Below are 17,689 nucleotides of genomic sequence, written 5' to 3'. Positions count from 1 at the left end.
CAGGTCTAAATAGGTAAAAATGCTGATTTCGCATTAACGTGTGATGGCAAGGATGTTGATTTCACTTAGAAAACAGCAAAATGTTAATTTCACGCAACTTATAACCTAAAAATTGTTAATTTCAGGTCTAAATAGGTAAAAATGTTGATTTCACGTGACGCGTGACGGAAAGGATGTTGATTTCACTTAGAAAACAGCAAAATGTTAATTTCACGCAACTTATAAGCTAAAAATTGTTAATTTCAGGTCTAAGTAGGTAAAAATGTTGATTTCACGTAACGCGTGACGGAAAGGATGTTGATTTCACTTAGAAAACAGCAAAATGTTAATTTCACGCAACGTATAAGCTCAAAAATGTTGATTTCAGGTTTAAATAGGTAAAATATGGCGGCCGGAAAATAGCATTAACATCTGGAACTTACTTTGGTTATCTGGGACAATGATTATCTGCACTGAACAAATAAACATTAAATAAGCACTTTTCCAAATACAGCAACATCTTAAATGGCTAAAAATCACGAGATAAATACATATTTTTCCACAAACACGATCGTAGCTTTATGTCACGCACCGCCTAACAGATTAACAAATTAACCCTTCTGCGCAACGTACGGGTCTCCATACATCTGCATGTCTGCTGATCCCAGAAGTTCAAAACACTACAAATCATGCCGATATGAAATAAAATCAATGCAACCTGGATCACAGATCTATGTTACAATCGATTGCTACTTGTTGGCCATTATTATCTTTAAATGAAAAAAAGCCGAAACAATCTAGTTACCAGTTCGTGAAATGCGAGCAGAGCATGATCACAATGCATGCCGGGAACGGCAGGTTTCTTTTACATGTCACAGGTCACAGGTCACAATCAAAACACTCAGTAAATTTCGCGACATAACAATTACTGAGATTCCCGAGAGGTTTATCAATGTTTCCATAAAACAAACCCTAGGTAAAAATGTTTTACTCTATAATTTTAATGAAAAAATTTCTAGGGGTGGTATATGTACGAAATGGGTTGAAATATAGCTTTCAAACATCTAGTGTTAATATATTTTATCGTACTAAGATAATTCATTGTGATAGCAAATTGAACTGTTTTATTTCTATATTTTTTGTTTAAATCTCTACGACGAGTATGTACTAAACAGAAACAAGAGGGTCCCTATACCTACTCTGAAAACAATTTCACGCATAATTAAGTAATCGGCCTTTTCACACATCACAAAAAATTCGAAAGCAGCTTCACGTTAACAGAAAAAATCACTTTTCACGTAAAAATGCAAAGGCTAAATCATGTGTTACATAAAAATATAAATTCTATCCACGTTTCGCAAAACATACAGAACCCTCCATTTTGATGCATCGAAATGCCATGTGCATGTGTGACACATCGTGACAGACTAGATTCTAGGTCCTCCTGGTTCACTGTCGCTGTGGTTAGTTCTCAGTCGTGTGGAATGGACAGGTTTTACATCTAGTTTGGTGTAGTTTACGAGCTTTAATGACACTAAAATCTCCAAAAAAAGTGAACAATATTATTATTCCCGCAAAAGTCATTGGTTCACAAATCACGCGTAAGTAAATGCATAATTCACGGATCAGTGTAAGCCTCTTTCGTTTTCATATTATATTGAAAGGCTAAAAACAATTTATGTTTTCAACAGTTATAAGTCTTAGCTTTCTTTGGATCAATTTTTTTTATTATTATTTCAGTGCTACAACTGATTTCCCCTACGCGCTTTTTTTTCAAGAAAGAGCTCTTATAGTTGCACTTGGGACGCACTTGTATGCATCTGTTTTATGATGTTTTGGCATATTTTTTGGTGACCTGTGAAAGAAACCTGCCGTGCCAGGAAGGGTCTTTAAACCTCGTGTGCAGGAAAACATGGCGGTCGATACAAGACAAATTTTATAAGTCAAAAACCAGTTCTCGCTTTCCAAACTTTGACACTAGCAACGCTTGGCAAATGGGCCACAACTCACGAGAGGGTATTTTTCTTGGGCAAGAACTGCTCTTGGACTTTGCTGCCTGGCTCAATCTGACTTCGAACGCCGATAACATGATTACGGTATATCAGCTACCTTCGAAGTTTCAGAACACATTTTGATTCTTTAAATTGTGCTGATGACTTACGGGTTTATTGAGGCTTTATGATGCCTCTCAACCACCAGGCAGGCACACAAGGTACTTTAACACAATGCTTAAGATATTAGTTGACAGAGCTCTAATGCAGCACATCTCTTTTTCGTTCGATGGTATTTTGTTTGCCGCTCGATCGATTCACATGTTGTGTTTACGTCACAATAACCGATGTAAACAATCTGTTCCCAGATTTCCGCTCTATATACTATTTTCCTTTGACTTTAAGACAGCTAAGATTCAGTGGAATACACTATAAACAGTCTGCCTGTTTGCTGTTCAACAAAATAATAAGGTTTCAACAAAAGATCTCCAAAAGATGCCGCTTGGAAAACTGAGCTTTTTGCATACGTTATTTCTCTAGAACGAAGAGCACCCCAGCCAAAAAAAATTCAGAGCAATGTTTCTCAGGTACAATGAAGCCTACATGCCAAAATTCAGTATTTTTGAACACTTTCAAAATGGCCAAAAAATCTAGGGGACTTTCTTGCACGCGGCCTTTCAATTGTAGTCACGGTTGCTTGCCAAATTCACGTTTCCGACAATTATTTTTTGTTCTACTCTGAGAATTGGCCCACATTTATTTCACACAGAGAAATTTATTACTCAATTCAAAACAACAGAAAAAAATGATAGGTCACCACACTCGTTTGTGAGAAACTGACGATTTACCTCTATGGCGAAGTCCAGCCATAAAGAAAAAGCCGCCATTTTTTAATGCGCATGCGCTAATCACGCCTTAAATTATGTGCAGTAGGGATGCGCAATGCAATACTGGGGAATGACCTTAAACAATCTAAAAGTGGTGTTTTCTGAATTACTTGAGAAGTTCCTCAACACTTTGGAAACAGTATATCAAGGCCATCACGAGTTACAACTGTCCCTTTTCAAACAGTAAAGAATGAACGCCCAGGTAGACCATCGGTAGATATTCTGCCTGAGGTACTAGAGGATATACAAGGGCTAGGCTTCACGTAGGAAAAGATTGCAAGGATTTTCAGAGTATCTCATTGGACAATAATGTGCTGAGTTCATTTATTTGACCTAGAACATTTATCCCTCTTCAGCACCATGACCAATGAAGAAAAAGACAGTATTATTCACGACTTCATTGAACGACATGGGTCAACCACAGGCGAAACATATCTACAAGGACACTTAAGAGCAATGGGTTACACTGTACAAAGGAGGTGGATCAGAGAGAGCCTGAACCAGGTACATCTGAGGAACACAACTTTGAGGTGGGGTGCTTAAATCTCACAACGAGTAAACTTTGTCCCGTGGCCAAATTCGTTGTAGCACCTAGATGGCCATCACTCATTAATTCGTAGGGGATTTGTAATTCATGGATGTATCGATGGCTATTCACAAAGAATACTTTTCCTTCATTGCAGCACAAATAATCTTTCCTCCACGGTTCTCTGTCTCTTTGAAAGTGGTATCGAGCGAGATGGTGGACTGTTGCCATCCCACATTAGAGCAGACTATGGTGTGGAGAACAGTGCAGTATATGATGCTATGGTTGCAGTCTGTGGGAAGGGTCGCGGTAGTTTTGTCGCTGGGTCATCGACAAGGAACCAGAGAATCAAAAGGCTTTGGAGGGATGTTTTTAGATGTATCTGCCATGTATTTTACTACATATTTTATCCGATGGAACAAACTGGGCTTTTGGATGTAGAAAATCCCATCCACATGTTCACATTGCAGTATGTCTATTTAAGAAGAATAAACTGTACTTTATCTGAATGGATGGTCTCTTTCAATGACCATCCTGTTCAAACTGAGCACAACTGGTTCCCGAATCAGATGTGGTGGAATGGAACGAATCCATGTAATCCAATTGCAATTGGCAACCTTAATGATGACCCTGAAGATTCCACATTTTATGATGAAGATCCTGAAGGACAGACACCTCTTGAAGTTCCTGACAACAACGTTGAGGTGTTTCCTGCTCAGCTATCAAACATCAATAATGATGAACTCGCAACCCACATATCTAACTCTATTGACCCGTTGCAAGTGTCTTCTAGTTTTGGTATAGACATTTATACTGAGTCTCTCCAAATTGTAGAGCAGAAATTAGGGCAATACAACTTGTAATAATATTGCTAAATCCGTAGCAAATTGGCTTCACATTGTAACATATCAGTGGTTTACAAGGTGGAGGGATTATTCTCATATTTTCTTCTTGAACAATGCCCCATTATGTCCTGGTTGGTGGGCCAAAGCCCTGGAGGGGCAGCAAAGAGATGACAAGAACTTGCAGATTCAGACATGGTTGAAGGCTGGGTCTTTGCACCTAATATCTCCCCTCAATAAAAGTGAGAATTAAATGCTCATGAAAACTTCTAAATGGTAGTCCCATGACAATTGATAAAGGAGATAAGGTTATCTCTCATTCTCTGAAAATAGATGATTTTTTTCACTTTTGGAATATTTCATTCACATGCATTTGAGACTGGTGTACAATGTACAATTTCTTGCTAGACGTTCATACTCAAACTTACGAGTTCACAACAGGAACATTTTCCAGTCACAAAATAATGTCCTCACCAACAAGTTGTAATCCATAAGTTGCAACCTTTAAAACAACACAACCTTTTCAAATTTCAACAAGCACTGACCATTTCTGTAAACTAAGAAGTAGTTTCTGGTACTAAACTGCAATAATGCCTCTGCTTTGTAAATCTGAAATGTCCCTTAATCGCAGTCAACATAGTAGTAAAAATATCTCAGAGCTTTCTGGAATCATGCCCTTTCTTCAAAAATTCAACACAACATGAGCACTAATGCCATTTTAAATACGAGTAATGCCAAAATATGAATTTTTGAAAGCTAAATCACAAATGGCAAACAATTCCTCATCAGGTGCCATAGGTATGGTTGCAGAACCACATGGTAGATGAAGCGTATAAGAACAAGTGTGGCACTTCAATGGTACCTTCAGTAATTAATTTTCTTGACACATTTCACCTAAAAGTTACATTTTAACATCCTGAGTAAATAACATGATGCCATTTGCCCAAGGGGGATTCCCATATACAAAGGACAGGGGTGTTTGTTCTACCTCTTAGAGGTTAAAAAAGCAGTTTTGGAACCTCTAAGGGTGAAAAAAATTCAAGCCACACCCACATAACATGACTCATAGGGGTTCTTATCAAAATTTACAATGAGCACCCCTGTCCTTTATGTATGGAAGTTCCCCCACCAGTTCCATTTGCCCATTTCAATGATTTAGAGCTGACCATGTCCCATGCAGCACCATTATACATGCCCAAAGTGGAGTGAAAAATTATTTTGGCTAGCCAGTGGTATAAAATGAGTGTCCAAATGAGGGGGCCTCAAATTTGGTGTAAAATTACACAACCTCAGGCAGCAGTTACTGGGATTATCATTTCCTGTATCAGTTTAAATGCCATTGTTTCATCTGTTGGTAGTTGAAATTTTGGTCACTTCTCAATAACCAGTTTTAACCACCATACTGACTCTCATATAACCAAACAACTTCATATTTCCCTTTTCTCTAGTGCAGTTATGTTCAGAGTTTTCTCCCTCAGTGTGATCATATTTTTCTTCTGTCACAACTGCAGCCTCAGACACCACTGCTACCACGAATTCAATGCCAGGCTGTAGGTCAAAACCCAGGGTTGGCTCCCTCACTCACCCCAGTCACAAATTCTAATTAAAGACGTTTTCTAAACTGACTACCTGACGCCCACTTGCTACTTCTCTCATGTACTTAAGAATGGCTGACTGTTAGGATCGAGAAACACCGGTCAACGACCCATTTGGCAAATCGCTCATATTTTGCCCAAAGATACCCTTAGGTGACCTAATTCTAAAAATCATATTATAAGGTTCCAGCGAATTTTTTATTTTTCAGAAATTCACGAAAATTTGAAAGCGCAGTCAAAGTGCGGTTTTTCATGTAATAAAATGACCGAAATAAGGTGCAAGGATGAAGCGCTGCTAAAGTCTTAAAATAAATTAAATTGACTTCAAACTTCACACAAATGTGGAACAACCACTCTAATTTATTCCTCGTTTTAAACTAATCTCAGATATGTTGATATACTGGTTTTCCAAACCATTTTAAAAACACCTATGAAGCGTGTGAAAAATAACGGCAAAATATAGATCATGTTTAACAGCATAAAAATGCATCTGGTACCTCACTTTCCGATTATTTTACTTTACAGCCTTGAAATACCATTATTAAACATATACCATGCCAAGTTTCATGCTCGAACTCGCAGTATTTCCCTTTGAGAAAAACGAAAATCTATGTCAATGTGTTGGGCACAAATAACACAACAATTATACACGAACAAGAGACAAATCAATTTCAAAAGCGAAAGTTAAAGGCTATCATTAATCAATCAATTCAATCAATTAAGCCATTCACTGCTATCAGTAAAAACATAATGTCCTCGTAATGTCCACTACATAAAAACTGTTTTTAGACGTTTTAGATCAAAACATAGCACGTTAACTTTGTTTAATTTCCTGTCCCCCGTCATGTCTAGTTTGTCATCGCGTGTATTTCTTAATGTAAACAACACTGTGAATGGTTCTCATAACAAACGCACAGAGGTTTCCTGGAACCTCGATGTTTTCGATTCACCAAAACGCTTTAAGTTCGTTAAGACACAATAATGGGTCAACTTGGAATGCTGTTTAGCATTAAGGATGTTAAAGGACTGTAAATTAATCGAGTTGAAATATCTTGAAGCAAATCAAAATCGTGCCCTTATTCTAATTGCTAAACAGCCAATCTCCGTTCAAGTTCAAGAAGTCGAGAGGTTAATTAAGCAATGTATCACCGGTACAACAACAAAATCAAACCGAGGTCATCTAAAGTGTAAGTTTAAAAGTGTAGCGGCAAGTTCGAAGTAAATTTCGCCTATATGAATTGGAAACAAGAAGTGAAACGGTCTGACCCGAAACAAATAAATGAAATATTAATACGACTAATTTAATCCGAAAATGTTGCAGAAAACATACCTAAAAGCCGTCGATTCCCCTCGATACCACTCCACATTGCCTTAAAGAGGCCAAGCTTTCTGCTGTAAGAATCAGGGGCCTCATGAATCTGTTTTTATTATATCGGCAACCATGCTGCGTGGCTGATATTCGAGACTCAGTAAAAGTTGTCACACAACTGTACGAGCAGCCCAGTCATGCTTTCACTGCTTTCGCGCAAATGTTCAACATTTCGCAATTACAAGTTTAAAGTAGTGACAGTAGATTGAAATGCGCTTTTTAAAGCTGTCCTATCCAGGAGCAATTATTTCTTGTTCTTGAATGGCTTTTAGTTGTAGCTACAGTCGGGGAGGGGGGGGGGGGGGGTAGTCCCGGAAATTTCAAATATCTGTATGATACTATCAATGATACTATTTAGCTTTATGAACATGCTAATGGTAAAGGTTTTCTTTTGCAGTATAAAAGAATCATTAATAAGTAGTTCTTTGTGAAAAACTATTTTAAGGAAAGTAAGCTGTTTGCGAGATCTATGTTTTCAGATGTTCTAGAGTGATTAGTTTGTTAAGGCACTGTTGCACTGCGCCTGCGCGCAGTGTCGGAAAAAAGTACGTTAGATCATCTGTTTCTAAGTTGATAAAGGCAAATTAATCGCTGCAGCGAATTTGGAAAGGGTGATGATTCCAACCTTGTTCCCAGAGTCTCTCATCTTACCACCCTCTCGTTCCCAAATTCGCTGGGAACGAGGATAAGACGATTCGGCCGTTAGTTTTTCCTCTAAAGGATCTCCCTCCTCTACTCCCTCTCCCTCTCTACAAAAATTTGACGATCCTCCCCCCCCCCCCCCGGCAAGAGATGTTTGCTCAATACCAAAGAAGTCAAACATCGACAGTTCCTAAGAATACTTCCGGCAAGTACAGTTGTTAGTAAAATACTTCACAAGTGCTGAGTATGGAGCTACTCCGCACACGAATGGGAGGGGTATATCTAATCCCATGTCTTCGCACCTGCACCATAGCATAGGCAGTTTCAGGTTCTTTAGGCCACCCTCCATCGCCAAGGCACAGGGGTCTTGCTGGTCGTATACCAAAGGATGCTGGAGCTGAACTATTTCTACAACCTGACTAAAATTGCTCTCCTCTTCAGATGCCTGAACATGCATCTCATCAGGATCACTTTGGCGCAGAGCGTCAATTTGTGAGAGAAAAACTAGCACCTGAAAAAGACGAATATTATAAGGGTCCCGGGCTCTGCACATCTCCCGCGCCACCATTTCGGCGTCAAGCTTTCGGCCTGTCGTTTGACCAACGCAGTATTTTGCCATGAGATACGATTGCTGCTTGTCATTGACTGCCCTGAGAGCCCAACCCCCTTTTAAAGCAACAAGGACTTCTTGGTGACCTACTGTGGCTTTGAGTTAAGCACCAACACTTGCTCCAAGCAGGGTTTGTAGCACATTTTGGCTAAGTCCATAAGGGAATGTCTCTCCAGGAACTAAGTAATACACCCTGTCATGCATGGTTACTATCCATGGAAACATCAGCAGACAATTCCTCGGTCACACCCGTTGATACTGGCACTGATGTTGAGATCGCAGTGTTCGCACCTCTTTACAAAATGACCTGAAGTCTCCTTCAGAGAACGAGGCTTCCAGCAGAAATAAACAAAGAGCGATGTCTGACTAAATTGCAAAAGAAACTCCTGACCATTAGCATGTTCATAAAGCTAAATAGTATCATTGTAACAGCATCAGTTCATTAGAATAACACAGAGACCTATTAGGGTAAGGCGTAGGGACAATCTGCAGTCCTTCCACCAGTGGTTCACTATCACTCTTCTCGGTTGAGCTTTGCGAGTTGACTGACTTGACTCGTGGCTCCCGGCCACGCCCATCTAGTAGTATGTCACCACCCCAGTACGTGAGTATGTGTTGAAAGAAAACTTGAGATTCTATCAAATACAATTAGCATTACAACCAGACCGATTGCGTGTTGGACAATGCTGAATTACAATGTGCAACAGGCTTTTCCGGTTTAACTGTTTTTCCACCTGTCCACGGTCAATACAATATGCGCGCCAACAGGTATCTGACTCAGCGGAGCTAAACTCAAAATTATTTTGCTTAGTGATCCCTGTGATACTTCGAAAATCATCTGGTGTTTCAGTGTTGGTGTTAAGAGCTAGAGACCACTTAATCTTCCACGGCATACAGATATTCGAAATTTCCGGGACTACCCCCCCCTCCCCGACTGTAGCTACAACTAAAAGCCATTCAAGAACAAGAAATAATTGCTCCTGGATAGGACAGCTTTAAAAAGCACATTTCAATCTACTGTCACTACTTTAAACTTGTAATTGCGAAATGTTGAACATTTGCGCGAAAGCAGTGAAAGCGTGACTGGGCTGCTCGTATGGTTGTGTGACAACTTTTACTGAGTCTCGAATATCAGCCACGCAGCATGGTTGCCGATATAATAAAAACAGATTCATGAGGCCCCTGATTCTTACAGCAGAAAGCTTGGCCTCTTTAAGGCAATGTGGAGTGGTATTGAGGGGAATCGACGGCTTTTAGGTATGTTTTCTGCAACATTTTCGGATTAAATTAGTCGTATTAATATTTCGTTTATTTGTTTCGGGTCAGACCGTTTCACTTCTTGTTTCCAATTCATATAGGCGAAATTTACTTCGAACTTGCCACTACACTTTTAAACTTACACTTTAGATGACCTCGGTTTGATTTTGTTGTTGTACCGGTGATACATTGCTTAATTAACCTCTCGACTTCTTGAACTTGAACGGAGATCGGCTGTTTAGCAATTAGAATAAGGGCACGATTTTGATTTGCTTCAAGATATTTCAACTCGATTAATTTACAGTCCTTTAACATCCTTAATGCTAAACAGCATTCCAAGTTGACCCATTATTGTGTCTTAACGAACTTAAAGCACTTTGGTGAATCGAAAACATCGAGGTTCCAGGAAACCTCTGTGCGTTTGTTATGAGAACCATTCACAGTGTTGTTTACATTAAGAAATACACGCGATGACAAACTAGACATGACGGCGGACAGGAAATTAAACAAAGATCGAAAACGTCTAAAAACAGTTTTTATGTATTGGACATTATGAGGACATTATATTTCTACTGATAGCAGTGAATTGCTTAATTGATTGAATTGATTAATGATAGCCTTTTACTTTCGATATTGAAATTGATTTGTCTCTTGTTCGTGTATAATTGTTGTGTCATTTGCGCCCAACACATTGACATAGATTTTCGTTTTTCTCAAAGGGAAATACTGCGAGTTCAAGCATGAAACTTGGCATGGTATATGTCTAATAATGATATTTTAAGGCTGTAAAGTAAAATAATCGGAAACTGAGGTACCAGATGCATTTTTATGCTGTTAAACATGATCTATATTTTGCCATTATTTTTCACACGCTTCATAGGTGTTTTTAAAATGGTTTGGAAAACCAGTATATCAACATATCTGAGATTAGTTTAAAACGAGGAATAAATTAGAGTGGTTGTTCCACATTTGTGTGAAGTTTGAAGTCAATTTAATTTATTTTAAGACTTTAGCAGCGCTTCATCCTTGCACCTTATTTCGGTCATTTTATTACACGAAAAACTGCACTTTGACCGCGCTTTCAAATTTTCACGAATTTCTGAAAAATAAAAATTCGCTGGAACCTTATAATATGATTTTTAGAATTAGGTCACCTAAGGGTATCCTTGGGCAAAATATGAGCGATTTGCCAAATGGGTCATTGACCGGCGTTTCTCGATCCTAACAGTCAGCCATTCTTAACAAACTTTCCATAAACAGCTTTCTCGTGAACTAGACTGTTAGACCCCTCCTCTGAAAACTTGGGTTTCAGAAGATGAATCAGCATTGGAACTGTTAGTTTGGCATTATTTTGTGGTGCCCTCAGCAAGTAAAGGATCAATGGGAACTTCCTGGCAAACATATGAATACCCAGACTCCCTAACCCTTGACAAAGTTGCAAGACACATGGTGACAATTCTCTCTCTTCACTGACAAAAATGTCATTTAAGAGATCTTCAGAAAAATACTTTGGTGCTTGACTATTCTGTAGAAGTGCAATAGCAGCCATCTGTCCCATGAAAAAGTACTCCTCTGCTAAGTGTTCCTTAAGTCCATGGTCAAACTATTTTTTCTTGATGTGTTGGATACAAAGTCTGATCCATTCCCTCCTTGGACGTCCACTGTTCTGAACTATTTCACCATAAAAATCAACTTGAAAGGTTACTCTTCCAAGGATCCTGTACTGTTTTTAGCTCTTCAAATGTCACATCCAAGATATTGTAACGGTCAACAGCAATAAAATTAGTGTCTCCCATGAGTATTGTTGAAAGAGAGAAAAACAGACCTTCCCAAGCCAAGATGGAGGTTTCGAAGTGCAGGAAATCCCAGTGCCCCACAAGTTCACAAATCGACCCAGATTCCCAAATTGAATAAATGAATGCAAAGATTGACTGAATAAAGACGGACTGAATTGAATGAATATGAAAATTGGATTGAATGAATTACAAATTGAATTGAATGAATGTAGTACTTGAATTGAACCAATATTGAAATTGAATCAAAAGAATATAAAAATTAAATTGAATGGATCTAAAAATTGAATTAAATGAATACAGATTGAATAGAATGATTATACGAATTGAATGAACAAGGATTAAATTGAATGAATACCAAAATTAAATTGAATGAATAAGGACTGAATTGAATAGATATAGCAATATTGAATATTGCTACATTTGGCTTGGCATATTTTCACAACACTAATCTAAGAATGCCTGGTAGGTTTGGGATGTTGTTTACTCATTGCAGTGACAAAGTTTCAAGGTAATTTAGCAAGTTTACAGCAAAGGCAGCCCCAAAAGCCAAGATAACTTTCAGACATGTTGTACCGACAAGTACTTGATAAGATTTCTAGCGAATTTCATGGGATTTCGCATGTTTTCGTGAATTTCGTGGGATTTTGCAGATTTACTTGAAATTCACGGCTCCACCACCACGCAATATATCTGAAGCCCTGAATTGAGTAATTTTTTTCATGTGTATTGTTAGGACCTGCCAAACCTCTCCCCAAAAAGAAAACGAAAACAATTAATCAAAATTAAATAAATAAACCTACATCTAAGGACCTGAAATGATGACCACCGACGTGCAGTTCTGATCATGAAGTAATTAATGTTTCACGATCTCAGCATTACTGGTGTCAGGTTACCTTGACTCAGTATAAAAAGCACATCCAGTTCATCCCTGACTTATCAAGTAAATTAAACACGGAGCGATCCTATAAAAGGCAAGGACACGCCACCTTTGAAGCACTTTGTTGGCTTTTTTTGTGCAACGGTGGAAAGCTAGCCGAAATAACGGTCACATAACATAGACGTTGTGGAGAAATAGCATTTTTCATTAAAACAGCAGAGTCATTTATGTAGAATAATATAAAGTACATAATAAAAATACAAAGAAAATAAAACTTCTAATAACTCTTTAGAAGATGCCTTTGGAAGAACAAAAACGATGAGTTATCCTCTTCACTTCACAGAACTAGGATTTAAATTTCAGTGCTAACTTAAATAGCAAAGCTGATGTCTGCAATCAACAAGCAATCCGTTTCCATTTATCTCAGTATGCTGAGAACAAAAACATACCTCATAAGAGGTGATTTTGGTTAGCCTGTGTACAGAGACAGATTTTGGTGGGATATTTAAAATTATTCAGATTTATGATGGTGCAAAAAAAAATGCAAATTGAACAAGGCTGAGTTCTTCCTCAAACTGTTATTCATTCAGAGCAGAGAAATTGGAAACAAAAAGTACTACAAAGAAACAAGAGAACTTGCAAAATGGCAACGCGAGATTTGACCTGAACATTGATGCTACAATTGTGGACGAAAGTCCTTGGGACACTTATGTAATTTAACGAATTATCTGTGTTTTACTACTGAAGTTTGGAAAAAGCGCTGCTTTCATTTTAGAAATGCATTACTGCTCCCCCTCCCCACCCAATACAATGTTGAAATCAGAAGAAATTGCAGGTGGTAGTTTTAAACATTGTATGGGGGGGTGGGGTGAGGTTAGGCAGCTGAAGTAGTATTTGCATCTGGCGTGTACGCAAAAGCACCAAAAGTGCAAATTTGTCGCAAGTCTTTTGTCCATGATTGTAGAAAGAGAAGGAAGACTCCTGGCTGAATGCAATAAAAACAAAAATTGCATTTGTAAAAGGCCGACTGGATTTTAGCAGCAAGAGTAGGCAGCAGCCAATGCTTACCTTATGGAATCTCATTTAGATAACTGGCTGAAGAATAACCATATTATCGTAGATAATATATTACCTTTGCAGTCTGCTTGTATCTGGGATTTTTTACGAGTTTTAGTTTCCAAACTTATTTCTCAACCACGTTAGTCCTCGAAGTAGCAAAGACACTCGATTTGAGTGAACAGCTTGAATCCATATGATGGGCTTTCGCAAGTGGAGGAACAAAATAATTATTAAGAAGTTGAAATTAAAAAAGTCAATGTTCTTTTCTAACTCTTCTCCTGAAGCTATCAATCATTTCGTTCAAAAGGCATTGTTTACTTATAAAATAAAACAGAAAATTACACCCGTCGCTCACCAGAATTTTGTCTCAAAATGCTAAAATTAGACCTGAATGAATAAGCCAATCAGACGTGAGCATTGGTCATCCATTGGGATTTGTGATTGGCAGGCTGAACAGCTCAGCCTCATTATATCCCTGTTTTCATAAGAGATGTTTACCTTGGTTTTGTTTCAACTTCACTGAAGTGAAATTTTTAATTGTGTAAACACAGTAGCCAACCTCGGTAAATGGTGGCAAAATCAAAAGTAAGCCAACCTAAGTTTGTCGACAGTCAAACGCCTCATCAGCCATGGTTTGGCTCGGTAACCAACAGTAACCAAGGAAAAGCAGACATTGTCGCAACATCTTGGCAGCAAGTGTTCACGCGTTTAGTGCGTAAAGGAGAGAAAAACAGACAAAGATTCCTCCTAATATAAGTAGGTTTCAAGTCAATGGAAAAAAAGCTAATTAACTCATGTTTAGGCAAGGAAATCCTGGACTGCTGTTTCCCTTTCATCGTCAAGTGCCGTAAGCGTTTCCTTTCTGTTAGAAGCTCTGTAGCTTTATAGTAGCAGTGTACCGGCAAGTGCAACTAGAAGAGGACCTACCACAAAGAGAGAGAAACTTGCGAAAAAAAATCATAATTGAGGTCTATGGTGAAGAAAAGTAAAAGTTAGAATTTAAAGCGGCCCCTAATAAGAAGGATTGCTGGTAAACATTTACGTAGCCCGGGCTCCGCAGTACATGCCGTTTCAGGTTTTTTGCGGGAAGAGGCTCAGCGAGATATCAAAATATTCTTTCCATTATTCGTCTAAATCTTTATATTTAAGGAGAGTTTGGCTCCACATCACCGCCTGCAAATTGACAACGACCTGTGTTCGACCTTGGAGTAAAGTCAGAAATTTGATAATTTTCCAAAAGTTTCTGTGCAACATTGCAGCACTTGCTTTCCGAGAAAATCTCAAACCGCCCGTTGCATGCGGCCTACTTTAGTAAACTAGTTCCATGTAAACAGCTTCTCTAATAACTGCGGTTTATTTTCGAAACCTCGGTAAGCAGTAACCGTAGTAAATCTCTCTCGTGAAAACTCGGCATATATAGGATCGCTCCGTGTTTAGCGATGAAATAAATATGAAATGAGCTTACCTGTTCAATTAACTCTAACGGGAGAGCAACCTCTGTGCCACGAAAGTTGCAAACTTCCATTCCTTTCAGATCGCTTTCTTCAAGGCTAGATGCCTCCATCATAAATCTTTGTTTAGTGGACCCTTTTCCCCTCACTTTCGGCTTTTCACCAGAAATCTATTAGACTCGTATTATTTCCAGTTTTGTCGATGCACTCTCACCCCACCAAACACTTCATGTAACGACCACATGGTAAAGCTGGTGGGACACATCCTGAAAACATTCCCCATGCGGGGTCATGCGACTATCTACCCATGCACATGATGCATGTATCGTGAAGCATCTTCCCGATCCCCGTTCATACTATGTTAACCGAAGTCAAAGTTGATGAGCAACGGCGAGATAAAAACTTCGCTTTCTCATTTTCTGTCTTCTACCATTTTAAATCGACTTATATGACACAACCTGGCTCTCATATTTTTCCGCTGGTAATCAGTACTAAGGACTCAACAACCTCTCAGTCGATGGGCTTGGTCGGGTCACGCATTAAAACATAGGCACGCAAGGCGTGCAAGAGTTATTTTTTTGTGTGAAGTGTCGGAGATAGAAGCATTCATGGTACAGTGATGATTTGGTTAATTTGACAAGTTTTTATGGTTGCGATGTTACATCGGTCATGGTAAGATAGCTAAATAGTAAGCCATAAAATGTTTGACTGAACAAACTACAGTAATCTGACACGTTTCCAGATTAATGTAGATGCCATCTTATTTTCTAACATGAAATTTGATTCGTTCTTTGATACAACCCGCACTGTGATTGGTGTGACACGCGCACATGCATAACTCCCTCACTCACCGATCACATAACCCTTCCAACCCCCAAGAGGAATTTTTGCTCAAAAATACTCAAGTTAGTTTAGAGACTTTTTCGCATTTTATACGAGTCGTAAGTTAACCTTTTTACACAACACAACACAACATAACACAACACAACTTCACCGAAAATAGAAAGAAAGAGAAAAAAAACCTCTGACACGTTGAGTCTGATTTCATTAAATTGCGCTTTAACTTGGTGCCACGCATTCTTCAAAGAACATTTAAACAGTTTTCATACTTTTTACCTTTAAAAATATCGGACTGAAATGAATGCCATCAAATAAAACTATTAAACTGCTACTGCATAGACGTAAAAACCGTCCAGAATCGAAAGCTTCTTTTTTTGTTTAATATCCTGGAAACAAGAGGTTGCCTTTTTACCGAGTTAGGATTTCGAGTTGGATTTTCGAGTTGGATTTTTGAGTTAGGATTTTCGAGTTGGATTTTCGAGTTAGGATTTTTTGGCGGGATTTTTCAATAAATTTCCAGTGGTTTGATGATTTAAATGGTTGACAGGCCAAACACGACTCCTATTCGTCAAGATAGAACTAGCCAATGGCGTAATTTACTTTTCGATCCTTATTTGTTTGAAGCTCGACCTCGTTATTGTGTGTTTCTTTGACGGCATTTTTCTAGATTTCTAGGCACTTGATGGCTAATCAGTGACATCAGTGTTAAATGGGGTTGACAAGCCTACACGATTCCTACGGTTCGTGGCGTTTGTACATTTGCCGTTCCCTGTTCGGTCACTCGACCTTTTGTTGCTTCACTTGTGTTTATGAAGGGCACTTCATGTTGTGTTATAAGGAGGAATTTTAGGTAGAGTCGAACCGTAAGACCATGCTATAGCAAAATCTTTAGAGGTCATAGGTTTTCATCTGCATGTCGCTTCGTCGAGTTTGACACCCCTGTAATTTGCCATGTGTTGATGCCTTTTTCAGGGTCATTTATATTGCAAGATATGTTTTTAGGTCTCCAAGTGTTTGCTTTCGAGGGACAAAATATGAAATTTACCGTGAAAATTTTGCTTACTTGCATTCTATATTGTGACACCGGGCCGGCTGTGATTAGAACTGTTTCCAAGTATCGTGAGTAGATTCATATTACGGATATTATATTATTTCTCCTTGTACGTTTTTCTTCTGAGACGCCGTAGCTTTGCTTCGAGAAAGCTATACGTTTCCCCAGAAACATTCTTTTGTTTCTTGCAGCTACCTGATCGAGCTTATGTTTCGCGAGCTCGATGTATAGGTTTCGTCGATCGTTCTGACACCACGTGATTCAAATGTAGCTGTTTACGCGCAATAAAAAGGCAAAACACTAACCCCACCCCACAGGTATTATTTTGTTGGCTGCACTGGAAATCTACGAGACGCTTTACGGACAAACTAGCCGTTTCGTTGCAGCTGGATTACTAATAGCCATCTCGAAAGGACCGACTCTACATCCTAACTCGAAAATCCAACTCGAAATTCAACTCGAAATCCTAACTCGAAAATCCAACTCGAAATCCTAACTCGGAAGTTAGTTTGTCTCTGGAAACAATAGCCGATAACTTGTCAGCTCTAATTGAATTTACTCCCATATAAAAAACAAAAGTGTTAAGTTACCATTTGTTACTAAAGATAGCAAACATTGTGGGAAAGAGTGGTGACGATTCGTCCGCTCTAATTGAATTTACTCCCTTGTGAAAAACGAGAGTGCCAAATTACATTTTGTATCTAAAAAACAAAAATATATTGCATGCAACATGCATGCAACAAGAACAAAACAATCGCTACCCGCACTTACTATTGTAAACGTTAGAACTGTTTCAAATCTAAAGTCTCGTCCCCTCTGAAACGGCTATCTTTAAAACGGGGAACGGGGAATCGGGGAATCGGGGAATCGGGGAATCGGGGAATCGGGGAATCGGGGAATCGGGGAATGAGAATGGG

The 17,689-nt window shown here is 38.8% G+C and overlaps 2 protein-coding genes and 1 long non-coding RNA gene across 5 annotated transcripts in view; 2 read left to right on the top strand and 1 right to left on the bottom strand.

Moving 5' to 3' along the window:
• The window catches only part of LOC110065573 (nuclear factor related to kappa-B-binding protein-like), a 173,532-nt gene extending 158,228 nt beyond the window's left edge, over positions 1-15,304 (bottom strand). For 2 of the 3 annotated variants that reach the window (XM_089293602.1, XM_089293604.1), the window contains exon 1: positions 14,896-15,303. In XM_089293602.1, coding sequence (XP_089149728.1) covers positions 14,896-14,997 — 102 coding nt within the window. In that variant the 5' untranslated portion in view covers positions 14,998-15,303. Of the gene's footprint in view, positions 1-14,895 lie in introns of all 3 variants that reach the window. The other variant, XM_089293603.1, reaches the window with a different exon arrangement.
• Positions 3,650-4,246, top strand: LOC149109269 (uncharacterized). The gene has a single exon (XM_089294538.1). It carries the CDS (start codon positions 3,665-3,667, stop codon positions 4,244-4,246), a length of 582 nt encoding a protein of 193 aa, XP_089150664.1. The 5' UTR covers positions 3,650-3,664.
• Positions 15,305-16,059: 755 nt separating the features above from the next.
• On the top strand, positions 16,060-17,350 carry LOC149109268 (uncharacterized). Its single transcript, XR_016208429.1, has 2 exons — positions 16,060-16,120; positions 17,301-17,350. It is a non-coding gene; the product is annotated as an uncharacterized LOC149109268 (long non-coding RNA).
• The last annotated feature ends 339 nt before the right edge of the window (positions 17,351-17,689 follow it).

Source organism: Orbicella faveolata, unplaced genomic scaffold (assembly GCF_042242905.1).
Source record: "Orbicella faveolata isolate gen_17 unplaced genomic scaffold, um_ofav_v1 contig_25, whole genome shotgun sequence".
In the NCBI taxonomy this organism is placed as follows: Eukaryota; Metazoa; Cnidaria; class Anthozoa; order Scleractinia; family Merulinidae; genus Orbicella; species Orbicella faveolata.
This window is presented reverse-complemented; position numbering and strand designations above follow the sequence as displayed.

What these genes read in the sequence shown, in the direction of transcription:
- LOC149109269 (XM_089294538.1), top strand. Translation starts at nt 3,665, where the DNA reads ATGGTTGCAGTCTGTGGGAAGGGTCGCGGTAGTTTTGTCGCTGGGTCA.